Genomic DNA, 18,791 nt, shown 5'->3' with positions numbered 1-18,791 from the left:
CTACTCACGTGAGTCCAGTTACACATATGTAAGTGTTTGTGGAAGTGGGCCCTTTGTACTTCCCTATACTTCCCACAGGAAATACCTTGAATACTGCTGATGGTTGTTTACACACGTTGTGTAGTATCTTACTATGGGCCAGATTCTGCGCACTTAGTCATATTGAATATATCTTACTCCTCAAGTAGTCCCATTGGCACCTATATGTAAGACTGGGATCTTCTTACTCATGCTGAGTACTAAAATACTCTATTAGTAGTCCAATTGATTTCAAGATGCTGCTCACCGTGAGCAAAAATAGCAGAATCTGGATCAGTTACACTATTTGAGAAATAATGTACTGCTCTGCCTGAGTAAGAATGTGGCCCTGGCAGAATGTGGCCCAAAGGTAGCAAGCTTTTAGGGACCACCATAGTATATGTTTGTAAAAGTTTTAAGACTAGATAATATTCATATATTATGTTCATTTTCCAAAAATGAATTCTGAATGTAACAACCTGGCTCTCAGCACATTTTCAGAGAAATATAATTTGTGGAAATATATTAGATCTAAAATATTCCAAATTTACTTGGCTAAATATTCTTTCAAAATATTTTCTGTAAACCAGACACCAGACAGGAAATGGTTGATTTTTGATGGACCGGTAGATGCAGTGTGGATTGAGAATATGAATACTGTGCTGGACGATAACAAGAAACTATGTCTCATGAGTGGAGAGATCATTCAGATGTCACAGCAAATGAGCCTTATTTTTGAACCAATGGATTTAGAAGTTGCTTCCCCTGCTACTGTAAGTATCCATTTTTGGAAGAGTGGTTATCAAATATAGTCTGTTATTCTGAAGCCTTGTGGCAAGTTAATATTGTGAAGGAGCTTCTTTTCCAATTTCTTTGCATTAACAATGTCTTGTGTGACAGTTTGTGTTTATGCAACTTTTTAAAAAAATAAAACATTTTGTAGCAATTATTCTTAAGTTGTTGATAATGACAAAGAATGAGATAAGTTATGTACGTTCCTTAAAGTATACCTAGAGCATTCAGGACCTTTGGAATTTCTGACAAGGAAAAAGAAACAGCAAATCTTTAAATTAACCACCAGGCAAATTCTGGTAAAACCAAAGATCAATGAACCTCTGGCTCACTATCTAATTGCACCTACCAGATGGATAACAGGGGAAGGTGTGAGCTTCCTCCTCAGGGCCAGTCTGCAAGTGCAATCAGCTGCAGGTCATATAATATTGGAAGCACAACAGGATATCTGGCATAATCAGGAACTTTGACTTAAAATTGAATAAAAGATCAACAATGAGAGGGCAGGTTGGGTGCTACTAGTTGTTGACTTATGCTCTGCTATAAATTGATTATTGTGGTCTAAATCGGTTGAAGAAGAGAATACTCCCACTTTCCCCACCAGGCCAGTCAGTGGTGAAGTTGTGTTTGAATTTTTCCTCAGAGTTCACCAAAGCACACTCTGACGAGGTGAGGGGTATGTATGTATCTTTATGTTCAGCATAGTATAATTGTCTCCAATTTCTAATGACTTCAGAATCTGGATAGGACAACATTTGATATTATTTAAGTCTCTTTTCAGCAGGAAAAACTACAGAGGTCACACAAGGTAACAGATATACTTTTTTTTGTGTAGGTTTCTAGATGTGGCATGATCTACATGGAGCCTCAAATGTTAGGCTGGAGACCACTGATGGTGTCTTGGCTAAATCTAATGCCACCTGGAGTCAGCTCTATGCATAAAGAATTTATAGTAGGCTTGTTTGAGAGAATGGTCCCGCTTTCTGTTGAGTTCATTAGAAAATGTGCAAAGGTAGGATAAAGAATGCTTTTAGGAGTTGCAAAACAAATTTATGAATGCGGTAATTCAAAAGTGTCAAACAAGCAAATCATTTCAAAATAACATTATCAAATTATGTTTATTTTTTTTAGATAATGTATATTGGGAATTCTGTCCTGTGAATGGTCTTTTTCATTTATATTTTTATTTTGCTTTAGTATATGTTTTTGGCACATACACCATAGAGGATTATTGTCATGTCTGTAATAAGTAATAAATAAATGTACACTGGATTCTTTTCAATTACTTAAATACATGTGCCATAGAGAACATTTCTGTTATTTCAGGAATTGTCTCCTACTTCAGACACAAACTTAGTTCGATCCTTGATGAATCTAATGGACTGCATGATGGATGAGTTTGCTGATGAGGCCAAAATTAAAGCCATGAGTGAACGTGATGTTTTCTCTTGGCTTGAGGTAGGCAACATTCATCTTTTTAACACATAGACTGGTAAGTCCCAAATTGGACTTTACAGCCAGGAATGGATCCATAAACAATAAAATCGACAATCTTTGGTCATCAAAATAAACATCCTGTTAATTCGTCTGGGAAAAATTGTTACCTCCTTATTAGGTACTTTTTAATTAACACACATTTTAGTCTTTGATGTCTGGTTTACTGAAATAATAACTATAATAACTGTTAATAAGCTATATAGCATCTGGCTCTATATTTGGGACTGTGGCAAGCACCCGGTCAGACTCCTTGTAGTAAGGGCAGATAGATGGGGAGTTGCCAGACTTGCAGTTCCCATCCTTTGCCTTGTTGTAGGCCATATTTAGGTTTTTAATGTGATCCGTTCACTGTACAGTGGTCCGCTTGATCCTCACCTTAACAAACCTCTTTGAGAGGTTTTCATACCAATGATGATTTTGAGTACATCTCAAAATCATGTTCTTTGCTTAGTCACACCAGAGGTTAACCAGAACCCTGGTATGATCTTCTGGCCAGCTAGCACCATGCTGAGATGGAAGCTTCTAGGACTGTTTGGCTGAGGTGAGCTGAATACTGCAGAAATAGAACAGACCATGTGAAATTAAGGGTTTAACACTGATCAGGTGTATATAAACCAGCAGGTAGCTTCCAGTGCACAAAAGACAAGAGGGAAGTGAGTAGGTAGAAGGGCAGGAAAATGCAGGCTTGGGATCTGTGGAGGACTATCAAAACCTAAGCTTTGCTACCCAGACATTAGCTTCATCTTGAATTCAAAGTACACCTCTACCCCGATATAACGCTGTCCTCGGGAGCCAAAAAATCTTACTGCGTTATAGGTGAACTTGCTAACTCGATATAACTGTGTTATATCGAACTTGTTTTGATCCGCCAGAGCGCTCAGCCCCGCCTCTCCAGAGCTCTGCTTTACCATGTTATATCTGAATTCATGTTATATCGGGTCGCGTTATATCGGGGTAGAGGTGTATGTGATCAGAGCCTACCTTAAAGCAAAATCTGGGCTGTAACCTATGCCCCAGTTCAAAGCACATGTAAGTCTAGGCATAAGGGTTTTGTATGAAGATGGTTTGGGTGGGGTGGGGAGTTAGCTACAACCTTGGTTTGAGCCCAGGATAAGCCTGCAATGTAGACATAATTACTGGTTTTGCTTTCTCTTCTTTCCTTGTAATTTCTTGGCTTTTCAAGCCAATTGTTATGCATTAGTGAGCAGTTCACTCTTTCTCCATTTTCCTTCTCTGGAACCAAAATTTTGGAGATGTAAACAGAAAGAAGTATATAAAATAACATGGGGATCTTTCCTGGAATAGGACCATCTGCTGCAATTATTTTTTCTGCTTTGGTGGCAGAGAGAGAGAAAGTATAACCCTGCAAGCATTCTTTGGGATGAGTGGGTATAATACTCATATAGACAGTGCAAAAAGGAGACACTACCCCTCCATCCGAAATCCTGATCACAAACCTACATCACCACTATCTACCATAGTGTCTTTTACATGCTTTCAGTACATTCTAAATATAACTACAGATTGATACTGTATTTATAAGTAGATAAGAACCTGTTCATATACTATTCAGTTCTGTGCTTCACTGTGCAGTGAATATTACCAATTCTCTACCTCCAAACACATGGATTGTACAGTAGCAATTTTGCAAGATACAAATTGTTTTTATTATGATGCTGGACACTATTACTGAAGATTTTGGCACGAGGTTCTTCCTAGCCATAGAGCCTCATTTGTTGCTTACATAGATGCAATTGTTATAGTAGACAAAGGGTAAAATCCTCAGCTGATATAACTCAACATAGTTCCATTAACTTCAAAGGAGTTACGCTGGTTTACGATAGCTGAGGATGTGGCCCATGGTTCACAAATTTTTTTGTGGTCATGCTGATGAATCTTGTGAAAATGTTTTAACTTATCATTTACTGTTCATTACCAATTGGTTTGAACAGTAACTCCAGTTTCCCAGGGATTTCAATATTACGCAGTAGGAATTAGAGCTGGTTGAAATGTTTTCACTGAAACTTTTTTACAACAAAAAATGGCTTTTGACAAAATTGAAATTTTAATGAGAAAATTTCTATCCTTGTCAAAATCTGTCAGGTTTTCATGGAAATATCAAAATAAAAAAAACTGAAAAATCGATGAAAATTTGAAAATTTTCACAGAAAATAAAATACATTATTTAACCAGGTGTAATGGTAACTTATTTTTGACAGAGTATTTATAAGGGTGTCTTTGTCCAGCTGATGATAGATATAGATTGATCCTTAACTGATTGATCCTTAACTAACCAACAAAATAATTTTCATTATACATAGGGTGGCCTTATATTGAAAATAAAAATTGAAAAAATGTTTTCAAAGGTAAATCTATAGTGCCAGGTGCTGGTCCAGGACAGAAGGGCAGCAGCTTGACATGCTCCTATTCAGGGATCTTCCTCACCAAAGATATTTCCAGTAGGGAGCTTTACCCTGCTCTCCAGCCCCTTTGCACCCGCTGAAAGCCCAATCTTGCAAACAATTATGCCCACTCTTGACTTTACTGCTGTGAGTAGTTCTATTGATTTCAATCATGAGAATAAAGTTAAGCATATCTCTAAGTGTTTGCAGGATTGGGACCTTAGTTGGTGCAAAGGGGAAGTAAGGCAATGATGAATAGGGCCCATAGAAGGTCATATAGTGAAATATTGCTATTGTATTATTTATTTAACAATGTAAGCTCCTTGAGTCAGAAGGCTAAGCTCCTTTATATGGTGTTCAGCAAATAAAGAAATGAATTGCTGTTTTAAAAGAACAAGCCAATGAATAAATAAGATCACATGTTGCATTCCTATAAAAGGCTTTCTCAAGTACTGGAAACCACAAGAGAACACAGATTGAGCTGTCATATCTGTGTAATACATTCCCTGTCATATTTCATTACTTCTATAATACTTTTATTATATATTTAATTTATATGTTAAGACGTTTGTCCCAGTCAGCTCCTACTGCATTCAATGGCAAAGATCTCATTGATTTCAGTGAGCAAAGGATAGGCATATTGTAATACACAGCTACTGAAGAACTACTTTATATTCTCCCCACCCCCACTCTAGGGTATTTTCCTGTTTTCACTGATCTGGTCTGTAGGAGCTAGCTGTAAGGAAGATGATCGACTAAAATTTGACAAGATTGTGCGAGAAATACTTGATGGACCAATTAGTGAGGAAACAAGAGAAAAATATAAATTGCTGAGTGGTATTGACCAACTATCTTCAAAGACCTTCACAGTTCCATTTCCTACAGAGGGAACAATTTATGAATATCGGTTTGTCAAAAAGGTGAGGATTACAAAACAAAATGGGGACACCCATTCTGAAGTAATCTTTTTTTTTGTGAAGATTATATGGTATAATTTCTGTTGCACAGATTCTCTCATTCATTATAAATGGGTAACAATACCTCCTACCTGTGAAATTCAGAGGCAGTCCATTGTTGTTGCTCCAGGACTAAGCTCTGCCCATCAACTCAGGTCACCAGAATTTTTACTTCTGGTGGTGGAATAAGTTGACAGTTCAGTTTGTACCAACCACTTTGTTTTATAATTTTTTAATTTTAATTCATTTTCTTGCACTAATGGCTTCATTTCAGTTCCTGCATCTTTGCTGCCTCTCATCAGCTGAGGAAGCACTAGAATATTTAGGCTCTAACCCTCTGATTTCTCCAATACAGCACTGATCGAGTGGGGTCTCTCTGCTCCTCATCCCAGCAGAAGAGAAGCCATGCAAACATTGAAACAAGTCCTTGAGGTGCTATAAATAGTTTTTTGGGAACCTCAGAGCATGAGCTATGCCTTGCTACTGCAAGCTACTGATCTTTGCTCTGCCAGGGCATGGGGCTTGTGAGGATGAACTATGCCATGCTGCCAAAAGCCACCAACCTTTTCGAGGTCATGGTGCTTTGAGTTGGAAAGCTGTGCTAGGGACTCAACCTCCGACCCAAAACCATGACTCCACCATGGGAAATCTTGACAAGGGCCTCAGATATAGCCATTCAGAGCAAAGGATTTTCATATACTTGGTAAGGGAACCCTTCTTGGTGGCAAGCAAGTGGTGGCTCATGATCTAGGGAGTATGATCTTTGTTTGGAGTGAGATGTCTTGGATTCTGCCTTGGTCAGATCATTGATGTGATTTGTGACCAGAACAATGGCTTCTAATAATTGATAGCTGTAAGAAAGCTGTGCTACACCTGTGAATAGCAATCAGTCATCCTAGACAGATATCTTGTGCATCCAAATGTGCAGGGGAACAGTTGTTTGGGAAAACAGTAGAGAAATTAGTAGCTGAGGTAGCAGGAAGCCTCAACCCTCACCATGAAAGCTAGCACAGCAATCCTTTGGTAACTACTATCTCCAAGGGTATCCAAAAAGATAGCATTGCCCTAACCCAAGGGGAAAATCTGGAGAAGAAGCTTCCAAAGAAACTCAGATTAAGCTTTCCTTCAAACCAACAAAATCATCAGCATGACAAAGACAAAGAGCATTTGTGTCTGAGAGCTAACAGTTCCTGTACAAGACTCTTCCTTTTGCTCTATCTTCTGCATCCAGAGCCTTAAGAAGAGGTTCTTTGTTGTTACAGCAAGACTTAGGTCACAAGTTATGCATATGTACGCGTTCATAGATAACATGTCAGTTAGTGCCATGATCAGAGAAACAGGCTCATTCATAATTTTTCAGTGTATAGCTCCAGAAACCTTTTCATTCCAGGTAACTTCTTCCTTCCACAATTATTGGAAAATAGTTCTCCCATCATTTTGTACGGTTGACCCTCATTTTGTATTGTTGGCCCTTTTCTAACTGAGCAGTGAGTCATAGTTTGGAATAACAACAAGGAGTCTGGTGGCACCTTAAAGACTAACAGATTTATTTGGGCATAAGCTTTCGTGGGTAAAAACCTCACTTCTTCAGATGCATAGAGTGAAAGTTACAGATGCAGGCATTATATACTGACACATGGAGAGCAGGGAGTTACTTTGCAAGTGGAGAACCAGTGTTGACAGGGCCAATTCAATCAAGGTGGATGTAGTCCACTCCCAATAATGGATGAGGAGGTGTTAATTCCAGGAGAGGAAAAGCTGCTTCTGTAATGAACAAGCCACTCCCAGTCCCTATTCAAGCCCAGATTAACGGTGTTAAATTTGCAAATGAATTTTAGTTCTGCTGTTTCTCTTTGAAGTCTGTTTCTGAAGTTTTTTTGTTCAATGATAGTGACTTTTAAATCTGTAATAGAATGACCAGGGAGATTGAAGTGTTCACTTACTGGCTTATGTATGTTACCATTCCTGATGTCCGATTTGTGTCCATTTATTCTTTTGCAGAGGGACTGTCCGGTTTGGCCAATGTACATGGCAGAGAGGCATTGCTGGCACATGATGGCATATATAACATTAGTGGAATAGTTTGGAATAGAAATTGGTGATAGATATTTTTGATGCAGTTTTGTTTGTTTACAAATAATGTACAAAGTTGTGTGTCTCTGAACCAAATAGTAGGAAATGGCTTCTTTTGCTCACTACACCAAGAGCACACTTTTCAGCCTACACTGTAACCCAAAAAACCTTTCCCCAGGTTTCTTCCAGGATAAGCCACATATTTCAGCTGTTCCTTCATGTGTCTCTTTCAGTCTGTTTTCAGTTTCTGTATATTCTCTCCCCACCTCCACCCTATATCCACCTGGTCTCAATACCCAGTTGAACCCTTTGCCTAGCTGTTGCTAGTTTCTGGGAAGACTCTGTTAGGCTTTGTTTTAGGTGTGGCCCCTTAACTGTCTCTTACAAATGACTTAAATGGTGGATGCATCAGTTTAAAGAGGTTTTAGCTCAAGCCATATTAAGGTTTCACCCAGCTCTTAAGAGTAGCAATCCTTACTACCCCTTAAGAAGGTTGTGTCATAAATAATTATTCCTGGAGTTCTGAAGATATATCCCAAGTGTATGGAATACATTTGCGAGTTGTACCCTGTTCAACTGATTCTGTCCAAAATGCCAGAACCTGAGGGCCTCAAAGTTGTTGCAGACAATCTGTTAAAATCTTGCACCGGTTGGCATGGTAAGCATCTGGGAATGCTGAAGAAGGAGTTAATGCTCCCTCTATAAGTTCCCCTCTGGTACTGTGTGGAAATGTGTATGAACCTCATCTGGGAAAGGTTTGCAAAGTAGGCTCCATTTCTCTGCAGAGGCATCCTTTGATAGAAAGGTGTTGTTGCGTGGCTTCACAAATAATTCCTTAAATTGCAAATATCTTGCTCTATATAGGGGTAATTCCTATTTCTGTTTATTATTCTACTCTGATAATAATTAAAACTCTGCTGCTTCTTTTTTTGTCTATTTGTGTGATTCACTACTCACTGCTTTCCTTTAGTGATGAATGAGGAGAGAAGTTGTGCAGCAGAATGAGAAATTTCTTACCTGATAATTTTCTTTCTGTTAGCAACTTCTCTCTATTCATCTCACTCTGATAGTCTGGTAAATGTCAGGAATATGATTTGTTAACATATTGAAATCTTTCTCTAAAGGGAGACTTGCGCACAATAATTTCCTTAAGGCTAGTCAGTAATTACAAATTGTTGTCATAATGACAATAATTGGTTACTGGAGTATTTCTGCACCTTTAACGAAGTCTTCTGGTGGCTTGAGATGAAGGATGGGGCTTAGTCCTGGATACTCCAGCCACATTGGACTCTGAGTTCCACAGAAAGATATCACATATTAGTGATGAATTAGGAGAGAAGTTGCTAAAAGAGAGAAAATTATCAGGTAAGAAATTTATTATTATTTTTTTCTAATGATAAATTGGCCTGAAAATTTTCAGTAACTGTTTATTTGCTTTAGGACAAAATCTTTATCTTTATGTCTTTGCTCATATAAGCAACAGCTGGTTCTCTATATTTAACTGAAAGCACAAAACTGGTTAAGTGTAGTCCAATTTTTGATACTGAAACAAACGTGAAAATAACAACTTTTAGTAGTGATTATCCTTTAAGTGTTCATCTATAATACAATCCACTATATTAATACTGACCTTTTTGGTTTTACTGCTTACTATTAAATGTTTGAATATTCATGTAATTTAAAACAGGGAGCAGGATTATGGGAACCCTGGGTGGAAACACTCAAATCAGCTCCTCCCATATCTCGAGATATGATGTTTAATGAAATCATTGTTCCAACTCTGGATACTATTCGATACTCTGCGTTAATGGAGTTGCTGACAGTGCATCAAAAACCTTCTATATTTGTGGGGCCAACAGGAACTGGAAAGAGTATCTATATTATTGTAAGTGTTGTTTTTTTAAACTGAAACTCTATATGGCTTAAAATGTGTATGGTGAAGACTAAACTGCCAAAATTGTAGATAAAAGCAAATCAAGAAACAAATTACTGGACATTCAGATGTGAAATTATGGCTAATATTAGTTTTATTTATTAAACATGTAGATCAGAAAAGTTCACCAGTTTTTATTAAGTTCAAGTAACTGTACTGTGTTCATCTTGTGTAACTGTGAGGGGAAAAAGAAAATATTTTGCTCCTGATACATGATACACATCTTGGCCTTTGCTGCTTTTAAAGTTTGGCATTCACCCCTAATGGCAGCGAGATAAATAATAATGCTATGGTGTGAATCCAGTATATAGAAATATAATTTAAGTTGAAATATACTAGTATGTTATAAAAAATATTTCTGAGCAAGAAAATTCAGCCTTGGGGTTCTGCTAAAACACCACTTAGGCCCTGATTCAGAAAATCATCCCTACACAGCAAAGAATGTAAGCACATGCGTAACTTTAAGCATGTCTTAAGTCCTGTCAATTTTAAAGTTAAGCACATACTTAAGTGCTTTGCTGAATTGAGGCCTTAAGCTCTGGTGTCATGATTTATTGGCATCACCAGAACATGCTGATAAAACTTTGTTTGTATTATTGCTTCTATTGTATTATTCTATTATAACTTTCCTTTTATTATTGTGATCACAAGATTCTTTAAAATTCCAGTGTATCATTGGTGCAATTGTGTAGACTTTACTAATTCACCAAGTAAAGTGACTGTGCATAGTAGACAGCAAATTCCATCTGACATGAATTTTTGGGCATTTAGGCTCACTTGAGGGAGCCAATGAGAGCTTGACTGACAAAAACAGTTTATAATGATTTGTTCCTTGTCAAAATAATCCTATGGATTACTTTGAGCAAATGGCCTATTATATAGTGCTTGATTATATCTCAGATTTCTTGACAAGTCTGTTTTCTGTTTATTGGAAGTTTACAAGGTGGTAAAAACAGTATCTCTTTGTCTATCAGGGCTTTGTTTATCAAAAAAAATTATGTAGCTGAGAGGCAAAATAATTATACATACATTGATTCTGTAATTAAACTCTTAAAATAGAGAATAAACATGGTTTCAAGAAAAAATATAAGGTCTTACAGTTGAACTGGTATAGTATATTCAACTGAAAAGTCTGTTAGTGTTTACTATGGAAAATATTGTTTGGTATAGAGAGGAATTTTGTTTTAAACAAATTATCAGAATGCTTTACATTACTCTAAAAGTTATTATGATTGCTTTGGATAAATATAAAAATAAAATTATTTTCACTATAATGTTGCTTACCTTTAGGAGTGCAAGTACTAAACAAAAATATCAAAGGATTACTTTTTCCCCAGCAAAGCTCCTTTGAGTTAAATTAATTATCCATGTACGTGAAGTTCGAGAGAGACAAGATAGGTGAGGTGTAATATCTTTTATTGGATCAACTTTTGTTGATGAGACAGCCTTGCCTCTCTCACCAACGGAAGTTGGTCCAGTAAAAGATATTTCCTCATCCATCTTGTCTCTCTAATATCCTGGGACCAACATAGCTACAACTACATTGCATGAAGTTTATAGATTCATTATCTAGGACACGTATCTTTATGATCCCAATCAAACCTCTATTAAAATTCTCTGAAGATTTATTGTCAATGTACAAACATTTCTCTCTCTCTCTTGTCCACTCCCCCCACCATAATTAAAGTGTTATTAATACAATTAATCATTGTGCTAATGCTATCTGTAATTAGACCAACTCTTTACTGGAGTTATTCAGGAAAGTGGCTTTTTTCATTAGTGCTGATTCTGATTTTTATAAACTCACTATTCATTAACAACATTGGAAAATTAAAATAGCAATTTAGGAATATAGCGGGCTTTGTTTAATTTGACTTTTATGTTGTCATATTAATGAAATATTAGGAAAGTGTAACTGAATAATCAATTAAAATCTCTGTAATATGGTTGCTGAAATTTTATTACTGGTGAAAATGGAAGTGTCATATTGTTGTCTAGTGCTGACTTGTACAATACAGGCTTTTCCAAACAAATTATGCTAATATCTCTCATTCCTGACCTGCATCTATTATGATGGACCTTCACTGGGTAGAGAATGACAATCCTGCCAATTTATTGAGCTTTCAAAGGGTAAAATTCATCTAATTTTGGGGGGCTATGTTTAATGTTCTCTGCTCCACTTAAACCTCTTGAAACCCCTCCTCTCATGGTAAGGGTGCATTGGTAAAATAGCCAGGAGAGGACGTTTCCCCCCCTGTGCTCTGTAGAGATGGGGTTCTGCACTGGTCCCAGAATAAGTACCAAAGGGGCCATTAGAGTGGGCTGGGAGAGGAGCTATTGGATGAATGCTTATTCAGATCCATTAGTCGCAAACCTCTGAATTGGTGGCCATTGTTCCATCCTATAGGCCATAATAGCAGCAACAGATGTCCAATGATACAGCCCCTTGGTCCTATCCATGAATTATGGGGAGGTATATTCTGTCCTGGAATTACCTGGGGTGAAAGTCAATCTAAAGGACTATGATGATATTGTGAAAATCATGTTACAGGTATACAAATTAATACTAGAACTTGAGCATTCTGGGAGGAGGAACAGCTGCAATTTTAACAAGCTGTGCCACATCGCTACATTTGACAAATTCATATTTGATTACTATATTTAGGATCTATTTAGCCACATTGCTAATTAACTCAAAAGTAATCTGTTGTGTTTTGCACACATTACACTAAAATAGTATTTAACACTACAGTTCTTAGCTATTTTGAAAGAACACAAAAGCAGAAGTATGATATGTGTAATTAAGAACATTCAGCTAGATTTATTAATTTAAAATACAAGTCTGTTGTCTACTCTAATCTTTTACAACCTGATAAAGGAAAAGTTTTTGAAATATTATATGCTTGCAGAAAATTTCTGATGTGATGCTAGAAGAGCAGACTGTGGGGCTGCAGCATTGTACCTCAACAGCCTCCAATCGAGCCTATAGGATAAAATAGTGGTTACTGAAGATCAGGGGAATCCCCTTTCCAAGTTAGCAACAACTCACTTAGGAATCCTCAGAAATTAAATGTTGTTTGACAAAATCATGGTAGGAGTGGCAGCAGATAATACAGGGATACATAAATTCTGTCTTTTAAACCTCCAAACCCCAAAGGAGTTAATTAAAACATAGCAAAACCGTCCTTTTCCCCATGTTCCCAACAAAGATGTCATAACTTATTTCTGTGATTTTTACACAGTAACAAACACTACCAGTACAAAATTATTCTGTTTGTTCTTTTGTCTATATTAAGGGTGTTCATACAGGTATTGGTGGTGATAATAGCCAAGTTGAGGGCTGATGGCATTCACCTCTATCCATTCCTATACCTCAGGAATTTAGGGATGCAACTGCTGACCCTTAACTAAGGTTCAGTAACACAGATACATCACAAACTTGAAATATTCTCATATTTCCAGCTCATGGGTTTATTTATATGGGAGAGTAGAATAAACATTCTTCAAAGCCAAGTCCTTCTTTTCCATGAGAAAGGCTTGAACTTCAAAGTCAGGTTTGGAGAAACAGAACTTCCTCAGTTCAATATTACATTTATCTATTCTGCATTGTGATTACATCTTGTGAAAGACTACATAGAAACAGATGCAAATACTTATGAAGTCCTTCACTACAATTAACAAACAGAAACAAGTACACACACCAATCCTAGAATTTCTGGGATGGTGGACACAACAGCAAGGAGCCCTGGCTGGAGGAATTTTGACAAAAAGAAAATGCAAAGTGTTCACAATAGATAGTTCACATAAGTATATTGGAGCCTACCTGAATCACCTAATCAATCAAGAAAACTGCTCAAAACACGAAGAGAAGAAACACATTTCTTTGGGCAAAAGGCAACAAAAAAAAATGCACTTCTAGCATGGAAAGCTCAGAAGGAGGAAACCATGTCGTCTAATAAGACACCACTTCAGCAGTTGCGTACCAACATAAACAGGAAGGAGAAAGGATCCAGTCACTGAAACAAAGAAGTAATAGGTGAAATCATGGAAAGCAAATCTAGATTCCCAAAGGACTCTTTACAGGAGTCAACAACTGAGTAGTACCTTGTTCATCTTAATTTTGTCATTTGATTATTAAAAGAATAGTATTTTGGGTACTATTTAAAAAGGATCCTAATTTGCATGATGAAAGGGTTGGAACAACTCTAATTCATCATACAGAATTGACAAGAATTATGGGGCAAATCCTTCCTTCGCCACTCTTTTTGTAGACATGTAAAGCCTGATAGACAATGGAACTAGTACAGTGGAGTATTGTTGCTCTAGGCGGTGGGGCAGGATGCAGTCCACTTAAAGGGACTTCCAATGCTGCATACTTCAGAGTTCTGTATGTACCAGCATACAGGGTGAAGCAGGGATGGGACCAGGGAGAGGTGGCAATGTGTCTGTCAAATCCACAGCTGTATGGATTCATCAACTAAATCTCCCTATCAGGAAAAGGGAGGGGAAAGCAGCCATCACAGAGGCTGCTGCAGGAGCAGCCTCCGAATGGCTCTGCTTGTGCTCCGTGGTCTGGAGTGGGAGATTTGGTGCCTCCTGGTCACTGCAGAACCCCAAACACACAGCCTTTAAATTTGAAATTTGAGAGGGGGAGATGGTGTATCAATATTTAAGTCTAAAGCTGTAATGGTTTATTAGTTTTCTGTGGCAGTTTTGTTGTTCAGGAATTAATCTATTGTAGATCTGGACAAACTCCTTTCCTGTGCTATGTTGATGTCTTACATGGGAGAAGGGGGTGAAGGAAAGTTTTCTTAATTCTGTACAGAACTGCAAACTTACACTTGGGAGAGCATTACGTTGGAGCTACGGTGCATCTTAGCCTAACATGGCCCCCAACGTTATATCCTGAAGGCTTGGAGGCACAATCTGGCTCCTCTGTATGCTGGTGTTGACATAATGTGCCAGTGATGTGAGCATACTACTTGTATTTGGAAGAATAAATAAGTTCCAATGCCCATTCCCCCTACCAGTTTCTTTGAGATATCCTCAAGCTCCTTTATGTCCTTCCAGGCTGACAACCTCTACTTGTAATGTGAGTATCTGTTTTGATATTTAAGAACAAAGTGAATACTTGTGGTGTTAATTACAGTAGTATTTAGTCTGTGATTAAAAAATATTCACGGGTTATTAGTTTTATGATGGAATGAAACAGTGTTTAGGAAGTCTTAGTTTTATGGTCTTTAAATTTTATGTCTTTCCTCCTTCTCCCTCCATCCCCCCTCAGCATGATAAAATTCACTAAATGATAAAAGAGCCTGCCTCAAGATTAATGGCTTAGTTTTGTTTTGTAATAACTTTACTGAAGAACTTTTGTGAAAATGAAGGAAGACTGTGGCTAAATCTACCCTACAGCCAGGATCGACGCTCTGAGATCGATCCACTGGCGGTCGATTTAGTGGGTCTAGTGAAGACCCGCCAAATCAACAGCAGATCACTCTCCAGTCGACCCCTGTACTCTATCCCCAACGAGAAGAGTACGGTAAGTTGACGGGAGAGTTTCTCACGTCGACCCCCCATGGTAACTCGACCTAATGTACCTTGCATAGCATAGGTCGACTTACTGCGGTAGTGTATACGTAGGATAAGAGTGGAAGGAAACCTGGGTACACCACTTGTTTTCTTGAAATGTACATAGCAATATTTTCTACAGAAATTCTTCATCATTATCATTATCAAATGTGCATAGTCTACTGAGGACCATTGTGCCAGTCAGAGTGACCATGGTTGATGGCACCATACCAGGCACTGCAGAGTGAAGGTCTGAGATCTGGCTCAGTCCTGCAAATCTACAACTCTCTGGGGCAGCCCCATGGTGATGCCAGGTAGGGTCAAGGTGTACACCCCTTCACTTGTCAATGAGAGTTTGAAAGCACAGTGTGTGGTGTTTTTGTCTATCCTGGCAATGTGGCCAAAGAGCACGCAACACCACTTTTGAATGTATTGGGCTATTGGAGGAAGGCCATGTCTCTGCGAGATTATGGCATTTCAGACAAAGTTGAACCACTTTATGCTCAGGATTTAGTGCTGACAGTGCATATGGAATGCTTCTAGCCTCTCCAAATCTGCTTCTAAGAGGGTCCAGGTTTCTGACCCAAATGGCAGTACAGGCAGTACACAGGTTTGATAGATCCTGAACTTTGTCTCAGTACATTTTTGCATCCATAGGAGAGACATGGACTTCATGGAAGAGGAGGTGATACTTAATTGTCATAGGACCTCTTAGGTGCTGCAGTAATTTGAATGATGCTTGCAGCTGAGGTAGACAGATGCCTCAACATTCTCCACGGTGCTTAATCCCTTCTGCACCAAGGTTCCTGGTGGCCCAGCTCTGCAGTTCTGGACCTTGATCTTCAACCCTGTAGTATGGGCAGTGTTTTGGAAACCTTGAAGGGCAGTGCTGAAATTTTCTAGCTTTGCCACAATCAAGGTAATGTTGTTGGCATAGTCTTGGTCAGTGAACACTTCTTGACGAAGCTTGATTCCAATATGTGGTGTGGCAAGCCCTAATATCCAGTCAATAGCTCAACAGGATAGTGCCAGGGTGAGAATACATTCTGCCACACACCTGAGGTTGAATAGAAATGCAGCAAAAGTCATGAACCAGTGCACATTCTTGCACTGGTATCAGTGTGAAAGTGCACCAGATTTAGCAGAACATTTGGGACACCAAATCCTTTCTGTGACAGCCAAAGTGTTGATCTGTCAGCCAAATAAAAAGTTGCTTTGATGTCTATATATGCCATGTGAAGCAGGCAATTAAATTGTCAATGCAGCTCAACCAGAAACCGGAGGGAAAGGACAATGTTCACCGTCGGCCACCCAGGAATGAAACCTGATTGCTGTGGACAGTGATGCATGTTAAGTGATGTCCTACTAATAAAACAGTAATGAAAACCTTTCTGGGGACCAGTAGCAATAAGATTGGCCTGTAATTGCCAAACTTGATGTCAGATCTTTAACTCTTGTATTATGATACCATGTTTCCATTCTGCTAGTACTATGCCTGATGCCCATACTTTTAAAAACATTTGATTCAGGCCAGTGCTCACTGATTCCAAGGAACGTTTGAACTGCTCATGTTGAATGTTATCAGTTCCAGCAGCACATCCATTCCATAACTTTTGTAAGACCTTTCATATTGCCTTGAGTGATGGAGGCTCTGTTTTTGTCCCTGGGTCTTTAGCCATACAGTTTGCCAGATCACATTGCTCTGGGCAGTCATCAGCAGGTGCATGGTTCTGCACACTTTCATAATGTGTTTTCCATCTTCCCAGGATTTCGTCCATTGATGAGCAGGAAGACCCATTTGGTTTCATCTTGAGAATATTAGAAGGCTGTTTGTGGCTATCAACCACACATGAGATAGTCCTGTAGACAGGACGCAGAATATTGTGCTTTGGCACGTCCTCTGCTTTATTGGTCAAGGAACTGATGTAGACTTCACAGTCACATTTTGATATGGCCTGAAAAATGCCTTTCAATCACTTACATTCTGGGACATCTCCCTGCTTGGGCGTTCTGATTTTGTTGCTAATATATCAAAGGCCTCTTCAGAAAGCCAAGGTTTCTGCACAACTCTCTGAAGCTGATTGTTTCAGTGGCAGCATGTGATATATATAGCATTACATGTCAACTCCAGGCGATCTCCATGTCATCCAAGAGGGCATCGAGATTACGTATGTGATCTTCGATGGCCTGTGTATATTTTATGGCTTCAACAGGGTGCTTGGAAAGATGGTGGCAATTACTGTGTGTGGACATCTGGTTTGTGAGGAGTTGGATAATGCAATGAGAGCTCAGCAGCAATTAGTCAATGGTCTGAGTTTGCTGGTGAGATTTCACTATGTGGTCTTTCATGGCATGTCCATTGATTGAAATCCAGGTTCAGCAATGGTTATTGAGGTGCCTAAACCAGGAGCCTGTGACACAGAATCTCTCAACAGCACACAGTGTCAGAAACTGAATGGTGTGGTCATTTGGGGAATCCAAACCATAGTGACCTATCATGATTTCACACCCCTTTCAACCACGACCAGTTACACCATTGAAATCTCTGCTCACTAACAGTCATGTGGTGGAATTTGATTTTTGCTGCTAGCTGGTGGTAGAATGCATCCTTTTCCACAGATGATGCATCTTCTGTTGGCCATAATGACAGATGGCAGTGTTAAAGCGGAGCATGAAGTAAGCATGAGAAGATGTGGTTCTGTGTGGTTAAGATCTGTGCTAGAGGTCGACTGATAACTGCCACACCTTGACTACTATCTGGACTACTGGAGTGGAGGAAGGTTGCTGCTTCCACAGTGACTTGATCACTTTATGGCAAGTGAGATATGATGCCAGTGATTATGATCTTGTAGCTAGTGAGTTCTTTGACAAGGGCTGTCTTGTACTCAGTACCATTCAGTGTTAACATGATCCATGTGGAGACATGAAATAAGCTAAGTGGGGTTTGGGTCTTGCCCACTATATGCACGTGAAACACTCCTTCTTCTGGATCTGGCAATAACAGGGGCTTTAACTCTGGTACTGTCATGACTGGCTGCCTATTTGTTTTGCTTTCCCTATTTGGGTCTTGGAAAACCTAGAGGGGTTTTTCAGAGGGGTAACCATCCGTCTTCTCAGGAATTCTTCTGCCAAATGCCATTGGTTCATGAGGGTGTGAATGATCATTTGGAAGATCTAGTTCATTTTCTGCCTTGTACAATCCATTCACCAACAGTCATGTCCCATCCATCTTCACCATCATTGGAAAATTTAGCGCTTATCTGCTGGGTCTGTCATTGGCGTTCACTCATTACCCTTGGGCCTTTGACTCCAGCTGAAGCTGAGGCTCGTGTGGGCAGGTATGACTATACTTTGAAGTACAGCAGGTAATGCTGCTACTACCTACTGCAGAAATACAAAGAAGTTAAATCATAGTTAATCAAGTTAAATCTCTCTCTCTAATGCAGTATATGACAAGCTTCTAGCTGATAAAGATAGTCTTTTGTTCTGTATCCATAGACTGATAGGTATGCACTCCTCTTTTGGGAATTTTGAAATGATCAAAAGAAAAAA

General features: G+C 38.8%; 1 protein-coding gene across 2 annotated transcripts in view; it reads left to right on the top strand.

The window, feature by feature from the left end:
* DNAH7 (dynein axonemal heavy chain 7) overlaps positions 1-18,791 on the top strand; it is a 243,870-nt gene that overhangs the window by 116,553 nt on the left and 108,526 nt on the right. For both annotated transcript variants that reach the window (XM_042851669.2, XM_005294268.5), the window contains exons 31-35: positions 609-791; positions 1,646-1,822; positions 2,137-2,268; positions 5,405-5,629; positions 9,426-9,623. In XM_042851669.2, coding sequence (XP_042707603.2) covers positions 609-791; positions 1,646-1,822; positions 2,137-2,268; positions 5,405-5,629; positions 9,426-9,623 — 915 coding nt within the window. The remainder of the gene's footprint in view (positions 1-608; positions 792-1,645; positions 1,823-2,136; positions 2,269-5,404; positions 5,630-9,425; positions 9,624-18,791) is intronic.

This window comes from Chrysemys picta, chromosome 11 (genome assembly GCF_011386835.1).
Source record: "Chrysemys picta bellii isolate R12L10 chromosome 11, ASM1138683v2, whole genome shotgun sequence".
In the NCBI taxonomy this organism is placed as follows: Eukaryota; Metazoa; Chordata; order Testudines; family Emydidae; genus Chrysemys; species Chrysemys picta.
Note: the sequence above shows the minus strand (reverse complement) of the source record. Positions and strands in the feature narration are given on the sequence as shown.